We start from the raw sequence: 24,260 nt of genomic DNA, 5'->3' as shown, positions 1-24,260 counted from the left end.
CTATCAGTCTTCTTCCCTTTGTTTTTATTTGTCTTATCATTTTGTTGAAATGATTTTTCATTTTGAGGCTGAAATTGCTTAGGACCCTTGTTTGGTTTAGGACCATTCTTTTTAGGATACAACTTCTTAGGATTCTTTGGATTTGGTTGTTGCTGGGCAGCGAACGCTTTCTTAGAAGAGTTTCCAAGATTAAGAAGACCAAGGTGTAAGAGTTTTTCTTGTTCTCTTATTAAAGAATCACAAAAAGAATCAAAGGAAGGGGACTTGTAGTCTTGTCCTTGAAAAATGAAGGCTTCTCTTGTAGAATGGAAGGTGGAAACAAACACAGAGTAGGCTGGTCCCAACTTAGTAAGAATGGAATAGATAAGGTTACTATCTTCTTTCTTAACCTTAACACCTTCCAAGAGAAGTCTAAGTGTCTTGAACTTGGACAAAAAATCTTCAATGCAAGAAAAATTATTGGGGTCCAATGTAAGCAACTCATTTTCAAGTTGATGGGCTCTAAGTTCATTTTTAATTCCAAAGACTTTAGTAATCTGTTTCATTGCTTCATCAGGAGCATCAAGTTCTGAAATATGGAATCTAAGATCTGGAGAAATAGACATCCCTATCAACCCACGTGCTTGATCTTGCCTATTTTCCCATTTAGCTGCCTTATCTTCATCTTTCGGTTTGGTTTCTTGGCCTGTGGCTATTCTGTAGAGACCTTTACTTCTAAGTAAATCCACAATGTAGGACCACCATTGGAAGTAGTTGGTGCTGTCAAGAATAACTTGGCATGGACTTTCCATTTTAACAGAAACTGAAGCTATAGATGTTGAAACTAAGTGTTCCAATGGGAAGAGCTCGAAAAATTAGACTGGGTTCAAAAAAAACGGCTCTGAAAACGGCTTCCGGATGAAGAAGTTATGGCTTTTTGAAAAAAATTTGATGAAGTCGCCGACGAACTGCGAGAATGTGCGGAAATGAAAAATCTGCGCCCACAAAAAGGAGACTTGAACTCAAGACCTCTACTCTCATAAATTAGCTTTGGACCAAGTGAGCTATACAAAAAGTTTAAGAGAGAGGGGGGGGTTGAAGCTTTGGGTTGCGTGCTTGCTTTGAGAAAGCTCTTTTTCCCTACAAAACAAAAAACACAAAACCCAACACGAACATACAAAAAAAACGAACCTTGCGACTCGAAGTTAGCTTTAGCCGGAAACTAAATATTTTTCTCAATGTTTCTGATTTTCCGATATCACACTAAGGCGCAGCGGAAAAGAGCATACGCATGAGAAAAATCATTCATTTATGTTTCTGATTTGCCCAGATCGCACAGAGTCGCGGGGCAAAGAGCATACGCAGAAATGAAAGGTATAGATCCGATAATAAAAAAAACAAAATAAACCGAAACCGAAATAAACAGAGAGAAAATAATTGTAAACTGCAAATAAACACTGTATACCTCCAGATCTTAAAAATGACGCAGCTAGGGCTACCGGAAACCTTTTCGCATGAAACGAAAGGGGTTCCTCACTGGAACAGATGCTCCCAACACAACAGAGCAGTCCTCTCGGCCCGAAAGCAGTCAGAAACAGTAGATCTAGGAAACGGCAGTCGGATGCAGTTCTACCGGCTTCAGATTTGGATCACCAATGGACGCGGCCCTCAAATAGCTCTGATACCATGTAGAAATTTACAGGGTAAGTTCCTCAGACAGAACACCAAAGGACACCGCTCACAAACAAATCACAGATTAATACACCAGTACTTTTGACGTGGTTAAAACCCCCAAAGAGGGAAACAGTCCACGCCCTGAGCCAACGCGGCCACTTCAGGCAATTTATTAATAAAAGAATTAAAGTTTACATAAGCTTCTCTCATGGATGGTTAACCTACAAATGACCCTCCATGCTCTTTAAATAGAGATCATGGACCAATGGGGTGTTAAGCCACGGATCAAGTGTCGGCAATACCGAGGAGAGAATGAATCGTCAGATCACTACATATCGTGACCGTCGGATTGTAAGTTACAAAATGTACATAATAAAGAAACACACTTTACCTAACTCTATACTCGACCAAGTTGTACTTAACTATTTCCTATGTGTCGGAATATCCTAACAGATGGTCCTCAACCAGCAATCCCTTGCAGCCACCATCTCCGCCACTTGAGCCAGTCTTATGCTCCCTCGCCCATCTGTTATGATCGTATGTTTGAAGGTGGGCCTTCCAATCCCGAAGGTATGGCTTTTCATTATGTAGTTGGGTATTTTTGTTTATTTATCATGGACACTTTTGGGCATGGATTAGTGGGGGGATTCGACAGAAAGAGTGGACTTGGTTTGTACTCTTGTCTCCTCTGTCCAATTCGATGGTTAACCTTGTATCCTAGTCCCGTGGGATCTCTTTTATTGGCTACTAACTTTAGGGGTGGAATTATATGGGAAACCCTGATTTTGGTTGCGTGGTCCTACTTCCCGACACCATATACATTACTCCCCTCCCCTCGTTATAACCCCATTCATCATATTTTCTATCTGAGTCTGTTAGGCCCCTATACTACTAGTGTAACCCCTTATTGTTATTAGTACAACTCACTTATTATATCGTTGTACCCATGTAGTGCCCATATTGTTACTATTGTGCCCCATAGAAGCCCACTATTGTTATTATTGTGCCCTTACATTATTATTGTTATGTCGGCTCTGATTATGTTATGACCCCTTAGACTCCTATATATAGAAAGGAGGTCTTTTCATTTGTATCATCCAAGAATTGTTCATTTATGTAATGTAAAGGAGGTTGCCCCCTCGAAGAGGCTGAATTCTAAGGCGTTGATCTATCTTTTCTATCTTTTCTTGAGCTGGTTTCATAACATTTGGTATCAGAGCTTTGGATTCTAGGGTTTCGCTGCTCCAAACAAGTCATCGTGGAATTTTCTCTATAACTTTTTTTCTGTGATGTTTCAGAAGTTGCAAAAAAAACCCATTTGAGAAGAAATCGCGCTGAACCTCGGGTCCGAATTTTAGATCTTTTCGCGCTATATTTGCGGAGATATGATCTGAGGAATTTGGTCTTTTTGCAGACTCCTGAATTACATTCCAAACAGGTGACCTGGGGAAAATCGTCATAACTTTGTCTCTGGGCATTGGATTGAAAATTCGTAAGAAGGTACAGAAAGAGGACGGACTATAGTTTCTTGTATATGTTTTTCAGAGCCAAAGGTCGAAACAGTGACACGTGGCACATCGTACAAGTTCGCTCTACTGAACTAGTCTATAATCAGGTCACTGTGGGAGATTTGGCATAACTCTTCCTTGGAGAATCCAATTTGGGTCAGACTTGTGGCATTGGAAAGAGGATGCAGAGGGCTACTGCAGGTCACAATTTCAAAACTTAAAGATCCAAAAGTACAGAGTTACAGTCGTTTCAAGATCGAGCTCCTAAAATCAAGAAAAAGCAAGATGAGGAAGTTTGATGGCAAGGATCCGGTAAATTGGATACTTCAGATGGAGCAATATTTTGATCTACATGGTGTACCACTGTTACAAAAGGTATGTATTGCATCTTCATATTTAGAACCTGATCAATTTTTTGTAAAAATCTCTGTTTTCCCACCCCGGTTTTCAGTTATTCCTTATTTCTCCCATGTAGTTAAATGCCCATTCCCATAACCATACATTTAACAGACTGAAAAAAATAAATATTGCTAAAAAAACAAATTCTGGAAATTTTTTAGAATGCTGGAAATTGCAGAATTAAAAATCAGCAATCAAAAACAGCCATTAAAACACATTAAAACACTGATATTTTTGGTCAACTTGACCCTGGAAAAACCCCCTACAACTCTTGGGGAAAACCAGTTTGAGAGCTCTTCTTTATTTCTAAAAATTGCCTTTTTACAGTGAGAATTATTCAACAAAAAATCAGCAAACAAATTTACAACTTATCTCCTTTCCCATGCCTCACAGCAATCTGGAAATTACAGCAAACAGGACAGCAATAAATGTTGTACGGCCTCCGTTTTGTGTGCAGAAAAATCAGCAAACTGCTCCTCGATTTTTGTGCAAAAATCTGCCTTTCACTATGTGCTGAATCAGCTGTACAAATCTGCTCAACTGCTGCCTTGGAATGTGTGCCAAGCTGTTGTCTCCTTCTCCTCCCTGCTCAAAAATCTCTCTTGCTCTCTTGCTCTCCTTCTCCCAATCTGCTCATGAAAAAATGAAAGACCTTTTCCTCCTTTTCCTCCTTTAATATAACTCCAAGTGACTTTTGGGTGATCCAAGTGATTTTTGGGTGATCTCTAAATCCAATGGCTGAAATAGATTTAGATCAATGGTTGAGATTAAATGCTCATTTAAATTTCACTTTCTATTTTTTAATTCACCCCACTTTAATAAAGACCCACTTAGTCATTTATTTCCAAAGTCACTTTTCCTTTCTAATTTTTCATTGACTTTATAAAAGTCACTTTAAAATTAGACTTAATAACTTTATCACTTAAAGTCACTTTTAAATTAGATTTAACTTTATAAAATTATAAAGTCACTTTACGAGAAAAATTAAATTCTTTTGGACACTTTTCCCTAGGCCAAAGATCAAAGCCTAAGGGAACCACCTGTCCTCCGGTACCAAATTTGAACATTTTTATGGTATAAAGGGCTTTGTTCTCGTAAACAACTTGTTACGTGGTCAATTTTCACGGAGGAAATGATAGCACATTATGAGGATACAAAGAGCAACACCTTCTTTAGAGCAACACCACAACAATTGGAAATAGTAAAAGGGTTTTGTTACATAATGGAAAGTAAAATTATGGCAACAAGGAAGTCTACCCCTCATAACTATAAAGATGGAAGTGTTGTTTCTCCTAGCCTTCCACAACCTACAAGGGTTACACCACAACAATTGGAAGAAAAAAGAGAAAAAGGGCTTTGTTACAATTGTGATAGCAAATGCACTAAAGGTCATAAGTGTACTTAGAAGAAATTATTTTACATAGAGTATGAAGAGGAGGAAGAAAAAGATCAAGAAACGTCAAAAGAAGAGGATATACACCAGGACCCAACCCTAGAGAAAGAAGAAATGAACCAGGCCATATCTTGTAAAGCATTGGCAAGAATTACCACTCCTCAAACTCTCAAGATAGAAGGACATATCAAGAATAAAAAGGTGCAAGAAGTGAAAGATCACATCGAGAAAGAAGAAATGAATCCAACCATATCTTGTAATTCATTGGTCGGAATTACCACCCCTCAAACTATCAAGATAAAAGGACATATCAAGAAGAAAAATGTTCAAGAAGTGAAAGATCACATCGAGCATCACGAAATGAATCCGACCATATCTTGTAAAGGATTGGAAGAAATTACCACTCCTCAAACTCTAAAGATAGAAGGACATATCAAGGAGAAAAAGATTCAAGCAGTGAAAGATCACATTGAGCATCAGCAACAAGTTCTCCAACTTTTAAAGGATAACGCCATTTCAGTGCAAAATCAAATGAAACAACAGGTAGATCAACATCGCAGTGAAAAATGTTTTGATGTAGGTGATTGGGTATTTTTACTACTACATCTCAAGCAAGCTATTTATGAGAAGGAAATGTTGGCAACACTACATGCACTTAAAAAATGGCGACCTTACCGAATGGGAAGACTCTTTAAGGATGAGGATGTGGAAGCATTGTTTTGTGCTATTCTTGTTATCCAACCAGATTGGATAAATGAAGCAAGGAATGAATGGAAGAAGGACGAAGAAGTATGGTCACTTATTCAAAAGTTGCAAAAGATCCTAATTCAAACAATATTGCTAGAAATTGAAGAGGAAGGAAAAATCATACTGGAACCTGGAGCAGTCATAAAAACAAGAACCCGACAGCTACGAAATCGACCAATTTCAGAGTATTTCATCAAGTGGAAGAACTTACCCGCTGAAGATTCCACATGGGAGGACAAGAATTTTATACAGAAGCATCAAGAACTACTCAAGCGTTGAGGACAACGCTTTTTGAAGAAGAGGGGCATGTTAGGCCCCTATACTACTAGTGTAACCCCTTATTGTTTTAGTACAACCCACTTATTATATCGTTGTACCCATGTAGTGCCCATATTGTTACTATTGTGCCCCATAGAAGCCCACTATTGTTATTATTGTGCCCTTACATTATTATTGTTATGTCGGCTCTGATTATTAATGGCAGAAGTGTCCTCAGACACGTAATTTTATTAATCAGAAAAAAACAATTACATAATTGATTTGCAAGAGCTTACACCCGAACAACCAAACACTCTTGCAATGAGCTATTTATAAGCTCCATGTCCTAACTACCTCTAATTATGGATCACTTACAAGTGTCCATTTACAATAAATGCTATTCAAACCAACTAGCTAACTAATCTCCTATAATAGAGCCTAAGATACGACTCATTTGGAGAGTCATATCTTGTTACAACAATATACTAATTCTAATTGTCTCTAAAATAATTAATCATTCTAGAATAATTATTAATTTAATTTAATTTCTTAAATTACTAATTATTTTATTTTAATTTATAACCTATGATAATAAAGTATTTTTGGATCATCTAACATTCCCCCCTATGATCCAAAGATACATTACAACAGATAGCAAGTTCATCCCTGAACTTAGTAAATTTTATTCTGCCAAGCGGTTTGGTGAAAATGTCGGAGATCTGATCTTCGGAAGGACAATAAACTGGTTTGAGGACATATTTGGCAATGAGAGACCTGATATGATGATACTTGGTGTCCACATGCTTTGTCTTTGAATGAAAAACTGGGTCCTTGGCAAGTTTGATGGCTGACTGGCTGTCAATGAACAATGATGTAGCTTCTCCCTGAGAAATGCCCAAGTCCTGCAAAATTCGGCGCAACCAAACAATTTCACATGCTGCTTCCCATGCTGAAATGTACTCTGCTTCTGCTGAAGAAGTGGCCACTGTAGCTTGTTTGTTACAACTCCAAGATACTGCTGCTGACCCCATATTCATTAAATAACCTGATGTTGATGCTCGATCATCAATACTCCCAGCAAAGTCGGCATCAGAATATCCACCAAGTACAAAAAATTTAGTCTTTGTGTAAAGAAGACCAAAATCTGTTGTTCCTTGGATATATCGAAGAACTCTTTTGGCTGCATTCCAGTGGCTGTCTCGTGGTTCCTGCATAAAACGTGAAAGAATACTGACTGCATAAGATAGATCAGGACGAGTATTTGTCAAATAAATCAAGCTGCCAATCAACTGTCTGTAAGTTGTACTGTCCACCTTTTCCCCCCCTTCAAATTTTGAAAGTTTCAAATTCTGCTCCATGGGGGTGAGAACGGGCTTGCAATCTTGCATGCCAAATCGCTGAAGAACCTCTGCGGCATACTTACTCTGAGAAATGAAAATATGATGTGGACGTTGGAAGACTTCAACTCCAAGATAGTAGTGAAGTAATCCCAAATCTGTCATCTTAAAACCTGCATGTAACTCCTTTTTTACCTGTGCAATATGATCATCATGATTGCCAGTGATGATCAAATCATCTACATACATAACAAGAATTACCAAATATTTTCCCTGTTGTCGCACATACAAAGTATCATCAGATTCACTGCGATGAAAACCAACTTTCTTAAGGTAATCATCCATCTTTGCATACCAGGCTCGGGGAGCTTGTTTTAACCCATATAAAGCCTTGATCAATTTGCAGACTTTATGTTCTTGTCCTTCCACTTCAAAACCTGATGGTTGGGTCATATACACGTCCTCCTGTAAATCCCCGTTGAGAAAAGCACTTTTCACATCCATTTGATGAACTTTCCATCCTTTTTGAGCGGCCAATGCAAGTGTTAATCGGATAGTGTTCCATTTAGCTGTTGGAGCAAAAGTTTCTTCATAATCAATGCCTTCCTGTTGTGCAAAACCTTTTGCGACAAGTCATGCTTTATACTTGTCAAGTTCACCCTTTTCATTATACTTAATTCTGTAAACCCATTTACATCCAATGGGTTTAACATTTGTTGGACAATCAACAAGTTTCCAAGTGTTGTTATCAATTACTGCTTGATATTCTTCAACCATAGCCTGTTGCCATTCTTTATATTTTACTACCTCTTTGTATGTGGAAGGTTCAATAAAATCATTTGCTATCAAGGCAAAATTGCCTTCACTTCTATGTGCCCTTCGGGTGCCAGTTTTATTCTGTTCATCAGGCTTTACATCTTTCAAAAGTTGAACTGCCCATTTCGGAAGTTGGTGCTCACTTGTTTGTGCTTCTGTAAAGTCCCCATCATTGTAAAGAGGATTAATATAAATTGATGTACGTCGTTCAGGTGAAGAAGGTGGAGACTCACTGTCTGAAGAACTGCTGCTGCTTGGAGATGCGAATGAACTGCTAGAAGACCCGGATGATGTTGTTGATGTAGATGGACTGGATGACTCATCTTCAGAGGAAGGAAAATCAAGTTCATACCAATTTGGTGAAGTTGGTTGACTTTGCATTTGTCCATTTCTTTTACTTCCCTTAGTTTCTAATTTGTGAAGAAGATTTTCAATTTCTTCAGCACTCTTACTCTCTGTTTCATCAAAAATGACATCCCTTCTCACAATGAATTTTCCATTGGTCAAAAGACGATACCCTTTCTTCTCATCAGAATAGCCAATCATTGTGCATTTTAAACTTCTTGAGTCAAGCTTAGTTCGTTTTTCTTTCGGAACTAAGGCATAACATACTGACCCAAAAACTCTAAGATGTTTAACTCGAGGTTTGAAACCAAACCAAGCTTCATAAGGTGTGATTCCGTCTAAAGAAGCAGTTGGAGATCTGTTTCTTAAGTAGACAGCTGTATGTATTGCTTCCGCCCAATATGTTGGACTTAACCTCTTGAAGGTTAACATGGATCTCGCCATTCCTAACAAAGTGCGGTTCATTCTTTCGACTACTCCATTTTGCTGTGGAGTGTAAACATTAGTAAGATGTCGTCTTATGCCATTTTCACTGCAATAATTTTTGAATTCATTTGAAGTGAATTCTCCCCCATTATCCGTCCTGAGAGTACCTATCTTTTCTTTGACTTCATTTTCAACAAGTTGGCGAAAAATTTTAAACTTATCAAATGCTTCTGACTTGTTCTTCAAGAAGTAAACCCAAGTCATTCTGCTGAAATCATCAATGAATAGTAAGAAATATTTGCAACCACCAAATGAAGTTTGTAGTGGACCACAAACATCACTGTGAACTAGTTGTAGCCGCCTGTTTGCACGCCATGAACTTGTTGGAAAACTTTCTCGATTTTGTTTGCCATAAATGCAAGCCTCACATTTTGCATTTTCCCTTTTGAATGTGGGAAGTCCTTTAACCATTCCTTGTTTCTGTAATTGAGAAAGACTCTCAAAATTCAAATGTCCATATCTTACATGCCATAGTCTGATAGGTGAAATACCTGTAGTCACTGCCCCTGCAAAATCAGAATGCCTTGGAATAACTGTCCCTTTCATCCGTAACAGTTTTCCATCTTCATAACCTGTCATAACTGTTTTCAAGTTCTGTTTCACTGAATTAATCTTCACTAAACCATCTTCCATAATCACCTGATGTCCTGCTTGTCGAATCGTGACTAAAGAGAGAAAATTTTTCTTGAAACTAGGTACATACCATACATTGGAAATCAATTTTTCTCCAATGTCAGGGAGAAAAACTTTTACGACTCCTTTTCCATAAGGAGTATGTTTTGTATCATCAGTAAGAAAAATTGAATTAAGTTGGAATTCTTGAAAATTCCAGAAAAAATCACGTCGACATGTCATGTGCTGAGTTGCCCCGGAATCCAAGATCCAGGCATCTTCATAGTCGCTTCTAAGATGAGATGAAATTTGAGATGCTGGTGAGGAAGTAAAAACATATTCTGAGCTGTCTTCATCTTGATCATTTGCAAATTGTGCTGAATGCTGCTGAAACTTGGGAATTCTACTAAGTGAAGTTCGACAATCTTCAGCATAATGGCCAACTTTGTTACATCTTCGACATACAATTTGACTTAAGTCTCTTCCTCGTCCTGAAGATTGTCCTCTGCCTCTGCTTTGACCTCTATTTGGAGATTGTCCTCTACCTTGACTATTATATCCTTGTGCTTGAAAATTGCCTCTTCCTTGGTTGTTTCCTCTACCTTGAAAATTATTTCTTCCTCCTCTGTTAAAATTGTTGCCTCTACTTTGGCTTCGACCTCGATTTGCTTGATTCTGATTCCATCGGCCTCTTCCTCGAGAACTATCTGCTGAAGACTTACTTGTGCTGGCTTCTGTGAGAAAAACATCTTCACCAACTTTCTTCTTCTTCCCAAAAGTTTTATCATGCTGACTTAACATTTCACAAAGTTCATCAAACTTTAGTTTTTCTAATTTCCCAGTTACTTGTAAAGTTTCTAAAAAATGCGTATAGGAAGAAGGAAGCCCAGCAATTACAATTGTGACCATAAAGCTATCATCAATTGCGGGAAAACCAGCATTAATAATTTCCTGCCTAATATTCTTAAGTCTGGAGAGATATTCTAGAATATCACCATCTGCAGTTAATTTTTGTTGCAACAATTTTAACTGTAGATCAACCTTCTTTGATTCTGGCTGAGTATCAAAGAGGTCTTTATGTTCGGTGAAGTTGGTTGACTTTGCATTTGTCCATTTCTTTTACTTCCCTTAGTTTCTAATTTGTGAAGAAGATTTTCAATTTCTTCAGCACTCTTACTCTCTGTTTCATCAAAAATGACATCCCTGCTCACAATGAATTTTCCATTGGTCAAAAAACGATACCCTTTCTTCTCATCAGAATAGCCAATCATTGTGCATTTTAAACTTCTTGAGTCAAGCTTAGTTCGTTTTTCTTTCGGAACTAAGGCATAACATACTGACCCAAAAACTCTAAGATGTTTAACTCGAGGTTTGAAACCAAACCAAGCTTCATAAGGTGTGATTCCGTCTAAAGAAGCAGTTGGAGATCTATTTCTTAAGTAGACAGCTGTATGTATTGCTTCCGCCCAATATGTTGGACTTAACCTCTTGAAGGTTAACATGGATCTCGCCATTCCTAACAAAGTGCGGTTCATTCTTTCGACTACTCCATTTTGCTGTGGAGTGTAAACATTAGTAAGATGTCGTTTTATGCCATTTTCACTGCAATAATTTTTGAATTCATTTGAAGTGAATTCTCCCCCATTATCCGTCCTGAGAGTACCTATCTTTTCTTTGACTTCATTTTCAACAAGGTGGCGAAAAATTTTAAACTTATCAAATGCTTCTGACTTGTTCTTCAAGAAGTAAACCCAAGTCATTCTGCTGAAATCATATGACCCCTTAGACTCCTATATATAGAAAGGAGGTCTTTTCATTTGTATCATCCAAGAATTGCTCATTTATGTAATGTAAAGGAGGTTGCCCCCTCGAAGAGGCTGAATTCTAAGGCGTTGATCTATCTTTTCTATCTTTTCTTGAGCTGGTTTCATAACGGAGTCCACATTTGTCCACTAAATCCACAAAGAGTTAACCTTGCCCTCCCCTTGTCCACACTTTGGGTCAGGCCTAGAACGATGCCCCAGAGGTTGATGCAACTAGAAATAAAATAAAAAGCATAATTTGGCAACTCTCAAAAGGAAATGTACCATAAAATGCAAAAGATGGTTGGGACATACAAATTTAGCACGTGGGCAAAAGCCAAACATGAGCTTTACCCCTATCATTATGGCCATCACCCTGGTTCCTAGGGTCCCTCATATCGACCCCTTTCATCATTAAGGAACCCATGATTGTCCCAACCCCTGGTGGGCAATGAACTACCCCACCTTAAAGGGGTATCCACTGTTATATCTTACACATCATGCTCTCATCCCCTGGAGCCCCGAGCAATTATAAAAGAAAAACCAATAAAAGGCAAAAGGCATATGAAGAAGGGTGGAAAAACAAAGGTCGAGGTAACTCATGTACCACGATTGCTCCCTCCTACATTCATATACCCAAGTGTGGGCTTCCCTTATTATAGCTACCCTTGTATTGTGGCATGTGGCTTGGAGCCTTCCCCTGATGCCCCACTCCATACCATCATCATATCATGTGCCACCCGCCACTTGATGGATGTACCATGACATGTCATCCCCTTAGAGGCTGAAACCACCTAATAGGGTCTTTAATTAACCTTCTTCTTGAACTTGGAGACACTTGTACGTTATAAAGCCCACTATGCAAAGGCATGCTGTGAAAATTCGATGACCCCAAATCCTACTGCAGCAACTGATAATGTTTCTTCTATTTGTTAAATTTATCAAACAAATTACGTGTAGTTTCGTACGGCAAATATCGTAACATATACACTACAGCTTTCACAAATACAATACTGCGGAAGAAATAAAAACACTAGAAGAATAGGTGCACACACACAATAAACATCGTTATTTTTGGACCAATGTCTCCGGAAAAACCCAACTTGGGAAAACCGGTGCAGCAGCTGAGGGTTTTATTATTATGCAGTAGTAAATCTAAGTACAAATCTATGGAAGCTCAAATCTAGTTTTCCATACAGAGAAAATGACTGACAAACGTCTAGTGAGAAAAATCTCACTTCCACCGGTGATCCAAAACTGACCTTAGCTCATGATGAGCTGCTCCCAGCTACCTCTGTGTTGCCTCTGCGTCACACTACGCAGATTTGCGACAGCCTTGCTTGGACCAGTATCTCTCTCTTTGTTGATCAGTGGTTGTCCTGGAAACTCGATCTTCTAGCCTCCGAGCTCCCACTCTGGCTCCTACCACTGAATCTCAACTTCTCAGCAAAATACAAATCTCCCTCTAAAGCTCTGTGTTGCCTCTCTGCACTGCGTCAGCCTCTCTGTGGAGTACGCTGTCTCTCTGCTATGCACTCACGGGACTGGAAAAGCTTCATTCCTACCTTACTATCCCTACCCCTCTCTCACTACTTCGAAACTATTGAATCACCTCCGGCAACACACAGTTGTTACTCTGGAGTTCGATTTCCCAACAATATCGAATTCCTGCTGGCTCCAAGTGTGTTTTCCAACCCCCATCAAATTTCTTCTTATAATCTCTCGTTGAGGCTTCAATAGCCAATATTAAAACATAATCGATGGTTGAGATTAACTAGAACTCGATCCATGTCTTCTTCTAGAAGATTTCACCATGACTTAATTAATACCCTTTAATTAATCAATTTTCCTAAGTTTAAACTTAAGCATCATTAAAAAAAGATTAATTATTTTAATTAAGTCGTCTCTAGGTGGAATTTCCAGAAACGATTTATGGGTTTTGGAGAATACATGTATTCTAGCCTCCCACCAAATTTCATGGCTAGAACACAACCGATTTTACAAAAATCAACACATGCCACCATGAAGTGTCCACTTGGTTCCATGATTTGTAAGCTCATTTACTCAATTGTACTAATGTTTGGTTGCACTGGAAGGTGAGGGGACACATTGGATCTTATGCAGGATTGCAGGTGGGTCTTCATCTTGAGTTTGGTCTCCCTATACGGTGTCCAAGCCTGCCAGAAGGTCATATTGGCGTTTGTAGGGTGAGCATTGAGAGCCATGGGCCTCCACCATAGAAGAGAGCATATTGCGACTCCATGGGATCCTCAGTTCTACCCATTGCTTACTCATGCTCCATTTACTTGATGATGATGATACGCCTGGACCACCTTGCCCAGCCAACTACACTCTTGCACCACACACTTGGCAGCTAATCCAGGGCCTAGATGAGGATATGTCTCACCGTGGGAGACAAAGGGAAGGCTTGCATCATCCTTCTAGTCCTTACAAATGGGATACAGGCTTGTTCAATCCACTTGGAGACACGTGAGGATGTTTTTGTGCCCTCACAGCCACTTAGGGACACCACAGGTCATTTGCTTGGATATCAAGGGACCACCCCCTTTATCACTATGTTTGGAGCTCATTCATCCATCTTGGCACACATTAGACTCCATTAGGCCTCTTCAATGGCCCTTCAACCTATTGTATCTATTATTTTTCCCTCTTGGGAGGCTTATTTTTGTATTATGGAGCTATCTTAGAGGGCTTGTCATCAAGGAATGTTGTTTTGGTAAATTATTTTATTAGTTGGGGCGTTATTAGGCCTTATTAGGTAAATCAAACCCCTTAGGGATGATAAATATTGATGTGATGATCATTTTATTCGATCATCACTTGGATTTGGACTTGTATCTCTTCTTGAGAATTTCACTAGCCTTATTGATGGACGAATTGGATTCTTGATGCATTTCGATGTTTGGAAAGACTTGTTTCTTATCTTGGAGCTTCGATTTTTATCTCTATTGGTGATTGGAAAATTTCGCTATACTTGTAAGTGTCTTTTACATGGTTTCTTTTTCATGTCTTGCACTTGTATAATGTATGGAAAATTTTCGCTCATGAAGCTGGTGTAGCTACCTTAATGAAATGTGAATTTGTTCGATCTTGTCTTTGTGAGGGCCTTTTCATATGTTTATGCAAAGTATAGTGAATGAAGGTCCTAGGGGTATGTGATTATTCACAATTGCCTTGATAAGTCATCAATTGCAACATCAAATAAGTATAAATTTCCCTAGTAACCTAGTAGTTGCTTCTAGGGCCATGCGAAGTTGCTAGAGAACTCCTTGATTGGGTATAAGCATCTCTAAACATTGGATCATATTGACTCCATTCTCCCAATAGGCTAGGCACTGGTCTAGTCCTAGGTGATCACCAAACCAAACATCTTTTTCACCTCTTTTTCTTTTTCTAAGCCCTGACCCTAGTAGGTTGCCTAGGGCATCACGCTAAATCCAATGTAGCCATCGAAAGTTGATGAAACTTAGTCAAGAATTGCGTCGGTGTGTCCTTGAGAGGTCCTCTTATTTTCAAGCTATTCCGACGGTGGAATCTCAAGTTATCCCAAGCCCTAGCTCAAGAACCGTTTCTCCGTTGGCTTCCTTTGGTTAGTGGCTTTATTAAGTGTCATTGCATTGAAAATCCAAATCCTATCTCTTTGATCCTTTTCTCCTCCCTCACTCAGTCAAGTCCATTTGCTTGAAGTTCCAAACCAAACCCTTGACCTCATTTGGGTCCACCAGTGCTTCTTTGTGGTCCCGCAACCTTGTCACTCCAATTTCACAAGGATTGCTTATAAACCCTATTCTTTCAGGATTCCTTGGTCTAGGGCACTTCTTATCAAGAAATACTCCTCAACCCTAGGTCTAGGTCTCCTCTTAGCCCTTCTTGGAGAGCCATTCATCTTGCTTCTAAAGCAAGAAATCCCTATCATTAGAGTCTCTCCTTTGAATAGGCTCTTGGAATCACTACCTTCACCCATTGATATACTTCTCATATTGATTTCCCTGACAATGGGACTCCTCCCATCGATGAAATTTCGTAAAGAGCAGGGAGCTTTAGCTGAGGTGACAGTGGGCTATTGCTCCATTGTTGCCACTTGACCTAGTAGTTTCTCTATAGGAACCCCTCCTAAGACCCCTGCTAATTTGAGCGGTAACAGTCTCCATGCAAGTCATCATGTGGGGCCCCAAAGTGTGTTTGGGGCACAAATGTTGGTCTCGTGGGTCTCCAAATGATAGAATAACCTGTATAATGTTCCAAATGATGGCTCTGATGATGGTGCCCACCCTCCCATTCCTCAAGGGTAAGACAAACCTCCTATGGGCCTTGGATCAGCTGCCATAATATGCTAAGTTGATTAGGGCACACTGGTCCAAGTGCATCATCTTGCAAATAATGTGGGGCAATGAACAGACTACTGAGGGTGTTGAAAGTGTTGATGGCATGAAATGATGCTCTAACACATGATGGAGTCCAATGGCTCTCAACACATGCCCTAAGAGTGTCAATATGATCGTCTGGTGGTCTTGGGCCCAAGTTAAGTTGCCCAACCCATGATGAAACCACCTACCAATTACATATAAAATCCAATGTGCTTCCTCACCATTAAGTACAATAATTCATTAGTACATCTAAGTGAACCAAGCTTGTTAATCAAGGGCACATTGAGACTTCATAATGGGCTTCTCTTCCAAACTTGGGGATTTAAGCTTGTAATAGTGTTACCTCCCTAGGTAGGAGTGGCTAATAAACAACCCTATTAGGTGTTCCTAGCCGCCAAGGGGAAACACAGGTCCAAAGTACATCATTCAATTGATATGGGTCATGTTAACAATGATGAGATTGATGGGGGACACGGGGGTCTCAAAGCCATATGCCATGGGTTCAAAGCTGGTAATGATGAGGGATGTCCACATATTTGGGTGTATAGATGTATGAGGAAGCAATCGTGGATTCATGAGTTACCTCAGCCTTTGTTTTTCCACCCTTCATTATTTGTCTTTTGCCTTTTTATGATTTTTCTTTGTATTACTATTCAAGACTCTAGGAAATAAACGCACGTTGTGAGAGATATGCAGCAACTATTAACCCCTTAAGGTGGGATAGCTCATCACCCACCAGGAGTTGGGACATGCTGTTAATTTTTGTAGCAGTGGATGTGTTCTAGCCTTGAAATTTTGTGGAGAGGCTAGAATACATGAGATATCCAAAACCCAGAAATTGTTTCTGGAAATTCCGCCTAGAAATGACTTAATTAGATTACTAACCAATTTTTTTAATATTTCCTACGTCTAAACTTAAGGAATATGGTTAATTAATCAAAAACTCGCACAGATAGACTTGTGTGCTTGTTTTGTTTCCTTCAGTTGATGATCTGTAATGCGTTGAGCATGTACTTGTATTTATTTTCAGTATTTACATGGTAAATAACTTGTTAATTAATCAAAACAAGTAGGAAGAAATAACAGTTAGACTTAGAAAATCCAACACATAATAAAAGAAAACCCTCACTGTTGCACTGGTTTTCCCAAGTTGGGTTTTTCCAGGGACATTTGTCCAAAAATAATTGTGTAAATTTATGTGTGTGTGCTAGCATTTCTTCCAGCGTTTATTCTTCCGCAGTTTTATTTGTGTAGGTTGCAGTGTGAGTTGTTCAGTATTTGTTGTAGGAAACAGTAAATAAATTGTTAAATTTAATTAACAATTAGGAGAATAATTTCCAGTTGCTGCAATAGGATTCGGGTTTCCGAATTTTCACATGGTATCAGAGTGCAGATGATCAGTCGAAGAGCTCAGTAATGAAGAAAGGAGTTTCATTGTTCAGTATGGGCAACAGATCGAAACCCCAGAGGGCAGCGCAGTCACTTTGCCAAGAGGCTGAATTTCTTGAGGAGATTCGATTTTTCTAAGAGAGGGACAAAAAAATCGATCTCTCCAAATCGAGGGATTCCAAAGGCAGAGGGAGCAACCCAGTATTTTCGCAAAGCAGATCTCTAGCTAGACGCAGTAGTTTTTGCAGCAATTTGCTAGAGCAGAGCTAGCATCAAGTGGAAGAGAGAAGAGCACACACAGAGGGAAATTTTCCTCAGGGAATTTCTAGTCTCAAGAAGTTCGTTTTTCCTTGCAGATCAGCAGTAGTTGCGAGTCGATCTTCTCACTCCAGAGAGGAGTTTGAATAGCAATTCCAGCAACCGAGTAGAGGGAAAGAGGGAGATTTTCAAGGTTTATTTTCTCCAGTTTTGAGTCTCCATATTTTTGCAGCTCTGTAGGGATGATCGTTCGAGATTGCCAGAGGAGACCATGTGAATTAGCCACAAAGCAGATCTGGGCAGCAGATCGACTTCCAGTTGTCGGAGACAAGCGTCGAAGGAAGTGTGAGTTGTCTAGTGCGAGTTGCAAAGAAAGGAAGGGTCCCAGCCAGGGACTAGGCTCGATAGGAGATAGTGGGGCACCAGATCCAGGAGGAGGAGTATGACACTCCAGTGTGCTTGATGGGCAAGATCCTTGAGTAGTCCACCTCATGGATCAATACCTCGCTACAGGGGCCCACGGTATTCGGTAGCAAGATGGATCAGTGACAGTTGATGCAGTCAGATGCCAGAGTGACAGTTGCAGAATCTAGTAGCAGTGAGATGCTGAGGAGCGCAGTGCAAAGTTGGCAGCAGTGCAGGGGGCACAGTGCAGAGTCAACAGCAGCGCAGATTCCTCAGTGACAGCGCAGATACTAGCAGCAGTCAGTGACTCGGGAGACAGGTGCATCATATTGATCACAGATGATTCAATATTTAGGATGTTTTTCACTTGCAGATGTTGCAGTTGCAGCAACAACACATGAGAGGGAGTTGCAATGCAGATATTGTGTTGGCAACAGTTCAGCAGAGTCAGCAGCAGGCAGCAGCACAGATGCAGCATATATCAAAGTTGTGCAGTGGTTAGCGGGCAATAGTGTCATACATCAGCAGCGTGACAGGAGAAGATGCAGAGACAAGGTGTTGTCACAGGATGTGCAGTAGAGCACCAGAACACATTCCTCGCTAAAAGGGAGTGTTATTTTTGTAGCATCGGATGTGTTCTAGACTTGAAATTTTATGGAGAGGCTAGAATACATTAGATCTCCAAAACCCATAAATTGTTTCTCGAATTTCAGCCTAAAAATTACTTAATTAGATTGTTAACCAGTTTTTTTAATATTTCTTAAGTCTAAACTTAGGGAATGTGGTTAATTAATCAAAATTAATTAAGTCAAGGTGTGAATGTTCTAGAAACTCACACAGATCGACTTCTAGTTAATCCTAGCCATTGATTAAGATTTAATCTTGGTCGTTGGAGTGCCAACAAAGGATTATAAGAAGAAGTCAACGGGCACTAGGAGAGGACATACTTGAGCAACAGTTCCTTGTGCAAATCGAGCTAGCAGCAGTAGAGTTTGAGCCAGAGAGGGACGCAGTGTCAGTGAGGGGCAGGGACAGTGATCCAGAGGAAGATTTCTAGATCTGGATAGGCAGTAGCAAGAGGCTGAGTTATTCCCAATGTAGGAACACGAGTGTAGAAACGCGAGTGCAGGAACGCGCGGTGCAAGCAACACGAGTGTAGGAAGCACGAGTGCCGAGGTTACTTAGGGAATATCTCTGCCAAATTTTCTTGTTGTTTGGATTGTCAGTTGGGCATCCATAGATGTACTCAAATTTATCTGATGCATAATAAAATACAACCCTCACTGTTGCACCGGTTTTCCCAAGTTGGGTTCTTTCAGGGACATTTGTCCAAAAATAACTGTGTAAATTTATGTGTGTGTTCTAGCATTTGTTCCAGCGTTTATTCTTCCGCAGTTTTATTTGTGTAGGTTGCAGTGTGAGTTGTTCAATATTTGTTGTAGGAAACAGTAAATAAATTGTTAAATTTAATTAACAATTAGGAGAATAATTTCCAGTTGCTACAATAGGATTCAAGTTTCTAAATTTTCACACGTGCATGGGTTCCTTAATGATGTGTGGGCACTCAAGGGCACTATGAACCAGGATGATGGCCATGATAAAGGGGTGGAGCTCATGTTTGGCTTTTGCCCATGTGCTATATTAAATGTCCCGACCATCTTTTGCATTTTATGATATTCTTTTCTTTTGTTCCTTTCTTGTGGCCACAATATGCCTTTAATGTTCATTTAGCTACATCAACCTACAAGGCAACAGTTCCAAGCCCGTCTCAGGCATGTGGACAAGGGGAGGGGGCTACCAATGCCTTTTGAACCCGATGGTCATGTGGACCCAGAGAGAGAAGATGAGGAAATAGGCTTGTAATGTGCGGAGGGGAATGAAAAATGTGAAACTGGAAAACGGGACCATGCTACCAAAATCAAGGTTTCCCAAGTAGTGCCCTTCCTGAAACCATAGGCCAATAGGGGAGATCCCATGGCACTAGGATTGAGGATTAATCCCCCAGTTAAGGCAAGGGAACAAAACTATAGTCAAATCCCTTCATCTTTCCAAGTCACCCAATAATCCTTGCGCAATATGCCCAAGGAAAAACAAGCATAAGCACTCGATTGCACAATAAAAAACATACCTTTAGGATTGGATTTCCCACCTTCAAACATATACTCTCGACAAATGGGCGAGGGGACATATGACTAGTTCAGGGAGCGGATATCAAATGGCACAATACATCGGCTACATCGGTGGCTATCAAGGGTTGTTAGCTGCTGACTGAAGAGATATCTAGGAGGAAATTTCTCCTATGGAGTTACCCACTTTTGGTGGGTAACAGGCCCAATATAATATTTAAAAAAGAATAACAGCTCAGTATACATGAGGTGTAACATCTGTGCTTATAAATTAAAATATATGAAAAAAACAAACAAACAAACATAACATAGAAAAAGGAATTTAAGAAAAGAATATGAAGCATTAATTACTATGCATACTCACACATACCAGCATATATTCATCTTAACTCAAGATCTTCTAAGCACCAGGAGATTTGCATCTCAATCTCTTTTTGATCCCTCAGTGTGCTGAATAGATCCAGAGTTAATATGGGTCTACACTAGTGTATAGTCCTAACATACTATATGTTCACACATACAACATCAATCTTGCAGATTGGCAGTGACCCAGCAAATGCACAAGATGGAAAGCATAAAAGGTTTATATATAATGCCAAATCCCAACCGAGGGGGATTAAAACTTAAATGCACTCTCTCTATTCTATTTCTGACTAATAGACATGGAGCTGAAAATTTCCATACCAAACAGAGGGAACCTGATCCAAAGCATGCACCAAACTTAAGTATAGATAAGAAAGCCTACTGAGAAAATACTGGCATTGTTCAGCATAGGGAGTTGTAAAACAATGCACCTAAAGTTTATAAAATTGTACCTCTGCAGCTGCATCAAAATCAAAGAGATCAAGCTCTTGACCTAAGTCCACGTGATCTTTCACAGGAAAGTCAAATTCACATTTGGTCCCAAACTGCAATACAACATACCAAGTTAGCACATTGTATAAAAATATTTTCATGACATTAATGGATATAGACAAGCAGTTGCACCATTTTTCTCAGTGATGCAGCATCCTCTCCTCCAATTGGAACATCTGGATGGGTTGAATTTGGTATGGATTGTGCCTCTCGCTGTAGTTTATCTGTAAGCTGTGTAAGGTCTTCTTCTAGTGTCACAAGGTTGTCCTTCAAGTGCTTTCCTGTAGGTAAGCATTCTTTCAGTCAAGCAAGAGTGCAAAGCTATCTCACGCTTAATTGCTATAGGATTACACTGTGGCAAATACTTGAAAGAAATTTAGTATCTATGTAACTCACATAAAAATACAGATGCACTGACCTTCTGCTATTAATTTCTCCCGCTCTGAAGGATCAAGCTTGCGTTTCATCCTATTTGCAACCACATTTCTTTCAGCTCGCAGACTTTCTACTTCCTGCCATCTGTGTCTGACAATAAGGCATTGTTGTTTTCTCTTTCATGAAAAAACATAATCGCATACCTAAAGACATTTAGAGATGCTCTACTGTATGCTCTTATAACAATATTGACTCGGTAATCCAATACAGCACTTTGTGCACTTAAAAACACACAGATAAAGCAGGGCTAAGCTCTAGCTGTTCTAAGTTCTAGATATTTAAAGCACAATGACAAAGTCATGTTAATCTATTCGTCTCAAGTGGAACACTAGTGCTCAAAGATACATGGACAAAATATTGGCATAATGTTCATGGTTAACAACCAATAAATTAGAGACACATCAACAAAGCAGAACTTGCCTGGTAGTTTATTCATATTGTACTAGTCAATATTTGTTGGTGGAATGAAGGGAGTAGGATTGATCGAAGCTTTCATAATAAATTGATAAAACATGATAGGTCTACTGATTTTGTGGTGTTACTATGTATTTTTACAGATGTCAACAAATTGGGGTTTGTTTATGGTATGGATACATTTTGCTTGATGAAAGCCAGATAATATTGTTGCAAATAATTTAAAATATATATGGGATTTTACATGGCAATATTTATGAATATGTTCCCATAATAGCACTACATTTGACATAATGCTAAGGCAAATAGAGATGTAACTCTAGTCTTCTAGAGAGAGCCAAGTTGCTAGTTAAGGCCACTTTTGGGAATCTCAGATTCCTTTTGCCCTTCCTAAAGGCTTGGTTTCCTGTGGCATATGGGCCTCCCTAATCATTGTGGACCTCTATATTTGTCTGCAAGCAGATGATCTTTCTATCTGCTTGCTAGACACTTAGCTATGATTCCTTTTGTTTGCTTTCTGTTGCTTTCAGCATTGACATAGTAGTTGCTTTTGCACTCCCACATTGTATTCACGTGGAATGTACCTCCTAGTTCCATTGACCTACTTTTGTGGTCATTTGTTGGACATTAATACAATTATCTTATCTTATCAAAAATAATTGAGCTAGGTCTGAAATTCCATCATAAATTGTGAAAATGTTGGCTTGCAATTTAAAGGACCTACCCTGACCGGTAGGCTGTTCTACCACTAAGCTACATGAACTCATGATGACAGGCAGCACTGCAGTCAAACTTCAGATGTGGATTGACACTCCAACACCCCTCCCGAGACACATCAGTCATTTCAACCTAGTACTCAGAAATCCCTAGCCAAAACCATGGGCTCTAATACCTGTAAGAACATTGTATGGGCTAGAAACTGAAGCCAAGAGCTGCCCCCAGTAAATGGACATGTAGCTCTACCAAGGTTGTCAAGAACAAGGAACAGCAGCAGGGAGTGCAATTTTCAGAAAGCTTGTGGGAGCAGAGTGTTTCTAGAGCATTTCTTATATAATACATATTTTAATATATTTTGATGCATATATATTCAAAAAATATATACAGAATGCCAAATTAGCTGCAAAAATAATGAAAATATAGATTTAACAACTAGGTTAACGATGATCATCCAAGCATTCAACCATCTAGTACACATAACATTAATCACCTAGCAAAGATATCTTATAACATTGCCATCAAATGATCAACCATAACATCAATCTTCAAATTTCAACATATAACATTTGTCATCAACAAATTGTAACAGATAAGTTATAACATCAACAATGAAATGAAACAAAGCATCATATTCATTACCAAAGATTTGTAAGATGCAATGAACATTTCAAAGGTGGGTTCAAAGTTCAAACTTAAACTCTCATATAATGTTTACAAAATATGACATAATAAAGACAAAGTACTAAGTCCAAGAGACTAAATTCTAAACAAGAAAAAGACAAATAAATCTAGTATCTACTAAGCTTTTCTCTTTGCATGAGAAACTTCTAGCTTTTTATCCCATGATCTACAAAGACGAGTAAGAGTAGGTGGAAGCAGTCATGGAACAAACTAGAGGCTGTATGGCCCCCACGAAACATTGGATGTTCTAAAGATAAAGACAAAGGTCCTGCATCTAGAAACCTACTGAAGGGTATGGGTGGTATCTCTGCTACATGAATATAATCACCAGCATGATTGCCCAAAAGTTTAACCTCCATGTGTTCTAAAATTGTGGCTTCAGCCTCCAAATTAGCCTCCCCTAGATTGTTGTCCCCAGTCACATGTTGTATCATTCTTTGCCACCTCACAATAATGGGACAAAAACCTCAAGTAGTGCACATAAAACCAATATATTTGCCCAATCTACATTCAAGCTATTTCTCTTAATGTTTTAGATGAAATTGTCAGTGTTCCACGCCTCTATTAGTGTTTAGTAGTTTATTAGTGTTTGCAAGGTGCCATTCAAAAGAGAAGAGAAATTTGTCAAGTTAAATCTAAAAACCAGAGAAGCACCACTCGTATAAGACCCACGAGTACCAGCGGGTCTTAGTGGGTTCTATGGCGAGCCGGGTCACTCGCATAGAACCCGCGCTTAAGACCCAGACTCAGCAGGTATTTTATTATACTCAGCTACCCGTATAAGACCCACGGGTATGCTATAAAACCCGCATCGGACCCTTATAAGACCCGTCGATCCTCAAAAGGCAATTTTTTTTTCATTTTTCTTTTCTTTTTTGGAAATGAGGTGGACGGAAAGGGAAATTGGAGGCAAGAAAATGCTTTATAGGCACCTCTATCCCTTCCATTTGTCATTCACTTGTCATTTTAGTGTTTGGCTAATTTCTATGAGTATTGAGTGACTCCATTGCACAGTGAAGGAGCTCCTAGAGGAAGCTAATGGAGCTAAAGGAGGCTTCATCAGATCAGAGTCCAGACCCAGCTTCAGGTAGGCTTCATGAACCTTGTTTGAATGTTTTCCATGTAAATTTTTTGAAATTTTTTGTATTCAATTTAGTTATTTTTTTGTTTTCAATTTTTTTTTATGTTTGCAAATTTTTGGCCCTGTGGCTGACCTATGGGCTGAGGAGAACTGCC

The 24,260-nt window shown here is 39.3% G+C and overlaps 1 protein-coding gene across 5 annotated transcripts in view; it reads right to left on the bottom strand.

Moving 5' to 3' along the window:
* Positions 1–24,260, bottom strand: part of SRS (Seryl-tRNA synthetase) — a 202,935-nt gene that overhangs the window by 140,228 nt on the left and 38,447 nt on the right. For 2 of the 5 annotated variants that reach the window (XM_089460239.1, XM_089460240.1), the window contains exons 3-5: positions 21,196–21,289; positions 20,910–21,058; positions 20,738–20,830 (exon numbers count right to left, since the gene is read on the bottom strand). The exons of 1 other annotated variant lie outside the window; for it this stretch is intronic. In XM_089460239.1, coding sequence (XP_089316365.1) covers positions 20,738–20,830; positions 20,910–21,058; positions 21,196–21,289 — 336 coding nt within the window. Of the gene's footprint in view, positions 1–20,737; positions 20,831–20,909; positions 21,059–21,195; positions 21,303–24,260 lie in introns of all 5 variants that reach the window. 2 more of the 5 variants (XM_089460242.1, XM_089460244.1) reach the window with 2 other exon arrangements.

The sequence above is a fragment of the Pinus tabuliformis genome, chromosome 7 (assembly GCF_031772625.1).
Source record: "Pinus tabuliformis cultivar Carrire ecotype Pingquan chromosome 7, CPIR1, whole genome shotgun sequence".
Taxonomy (NCBI): Eukaryota; Viridiplantae; Streptophyta; class Pinopsida; order Pinales; family Pinaceae; genus Pinus; species Pinus tabuliformis.
The sequence above is the reverse complement of the archived record's forward strand: the minus strand, read 5'-3'. Positions and strand labels throughout refer to the sequence as shown.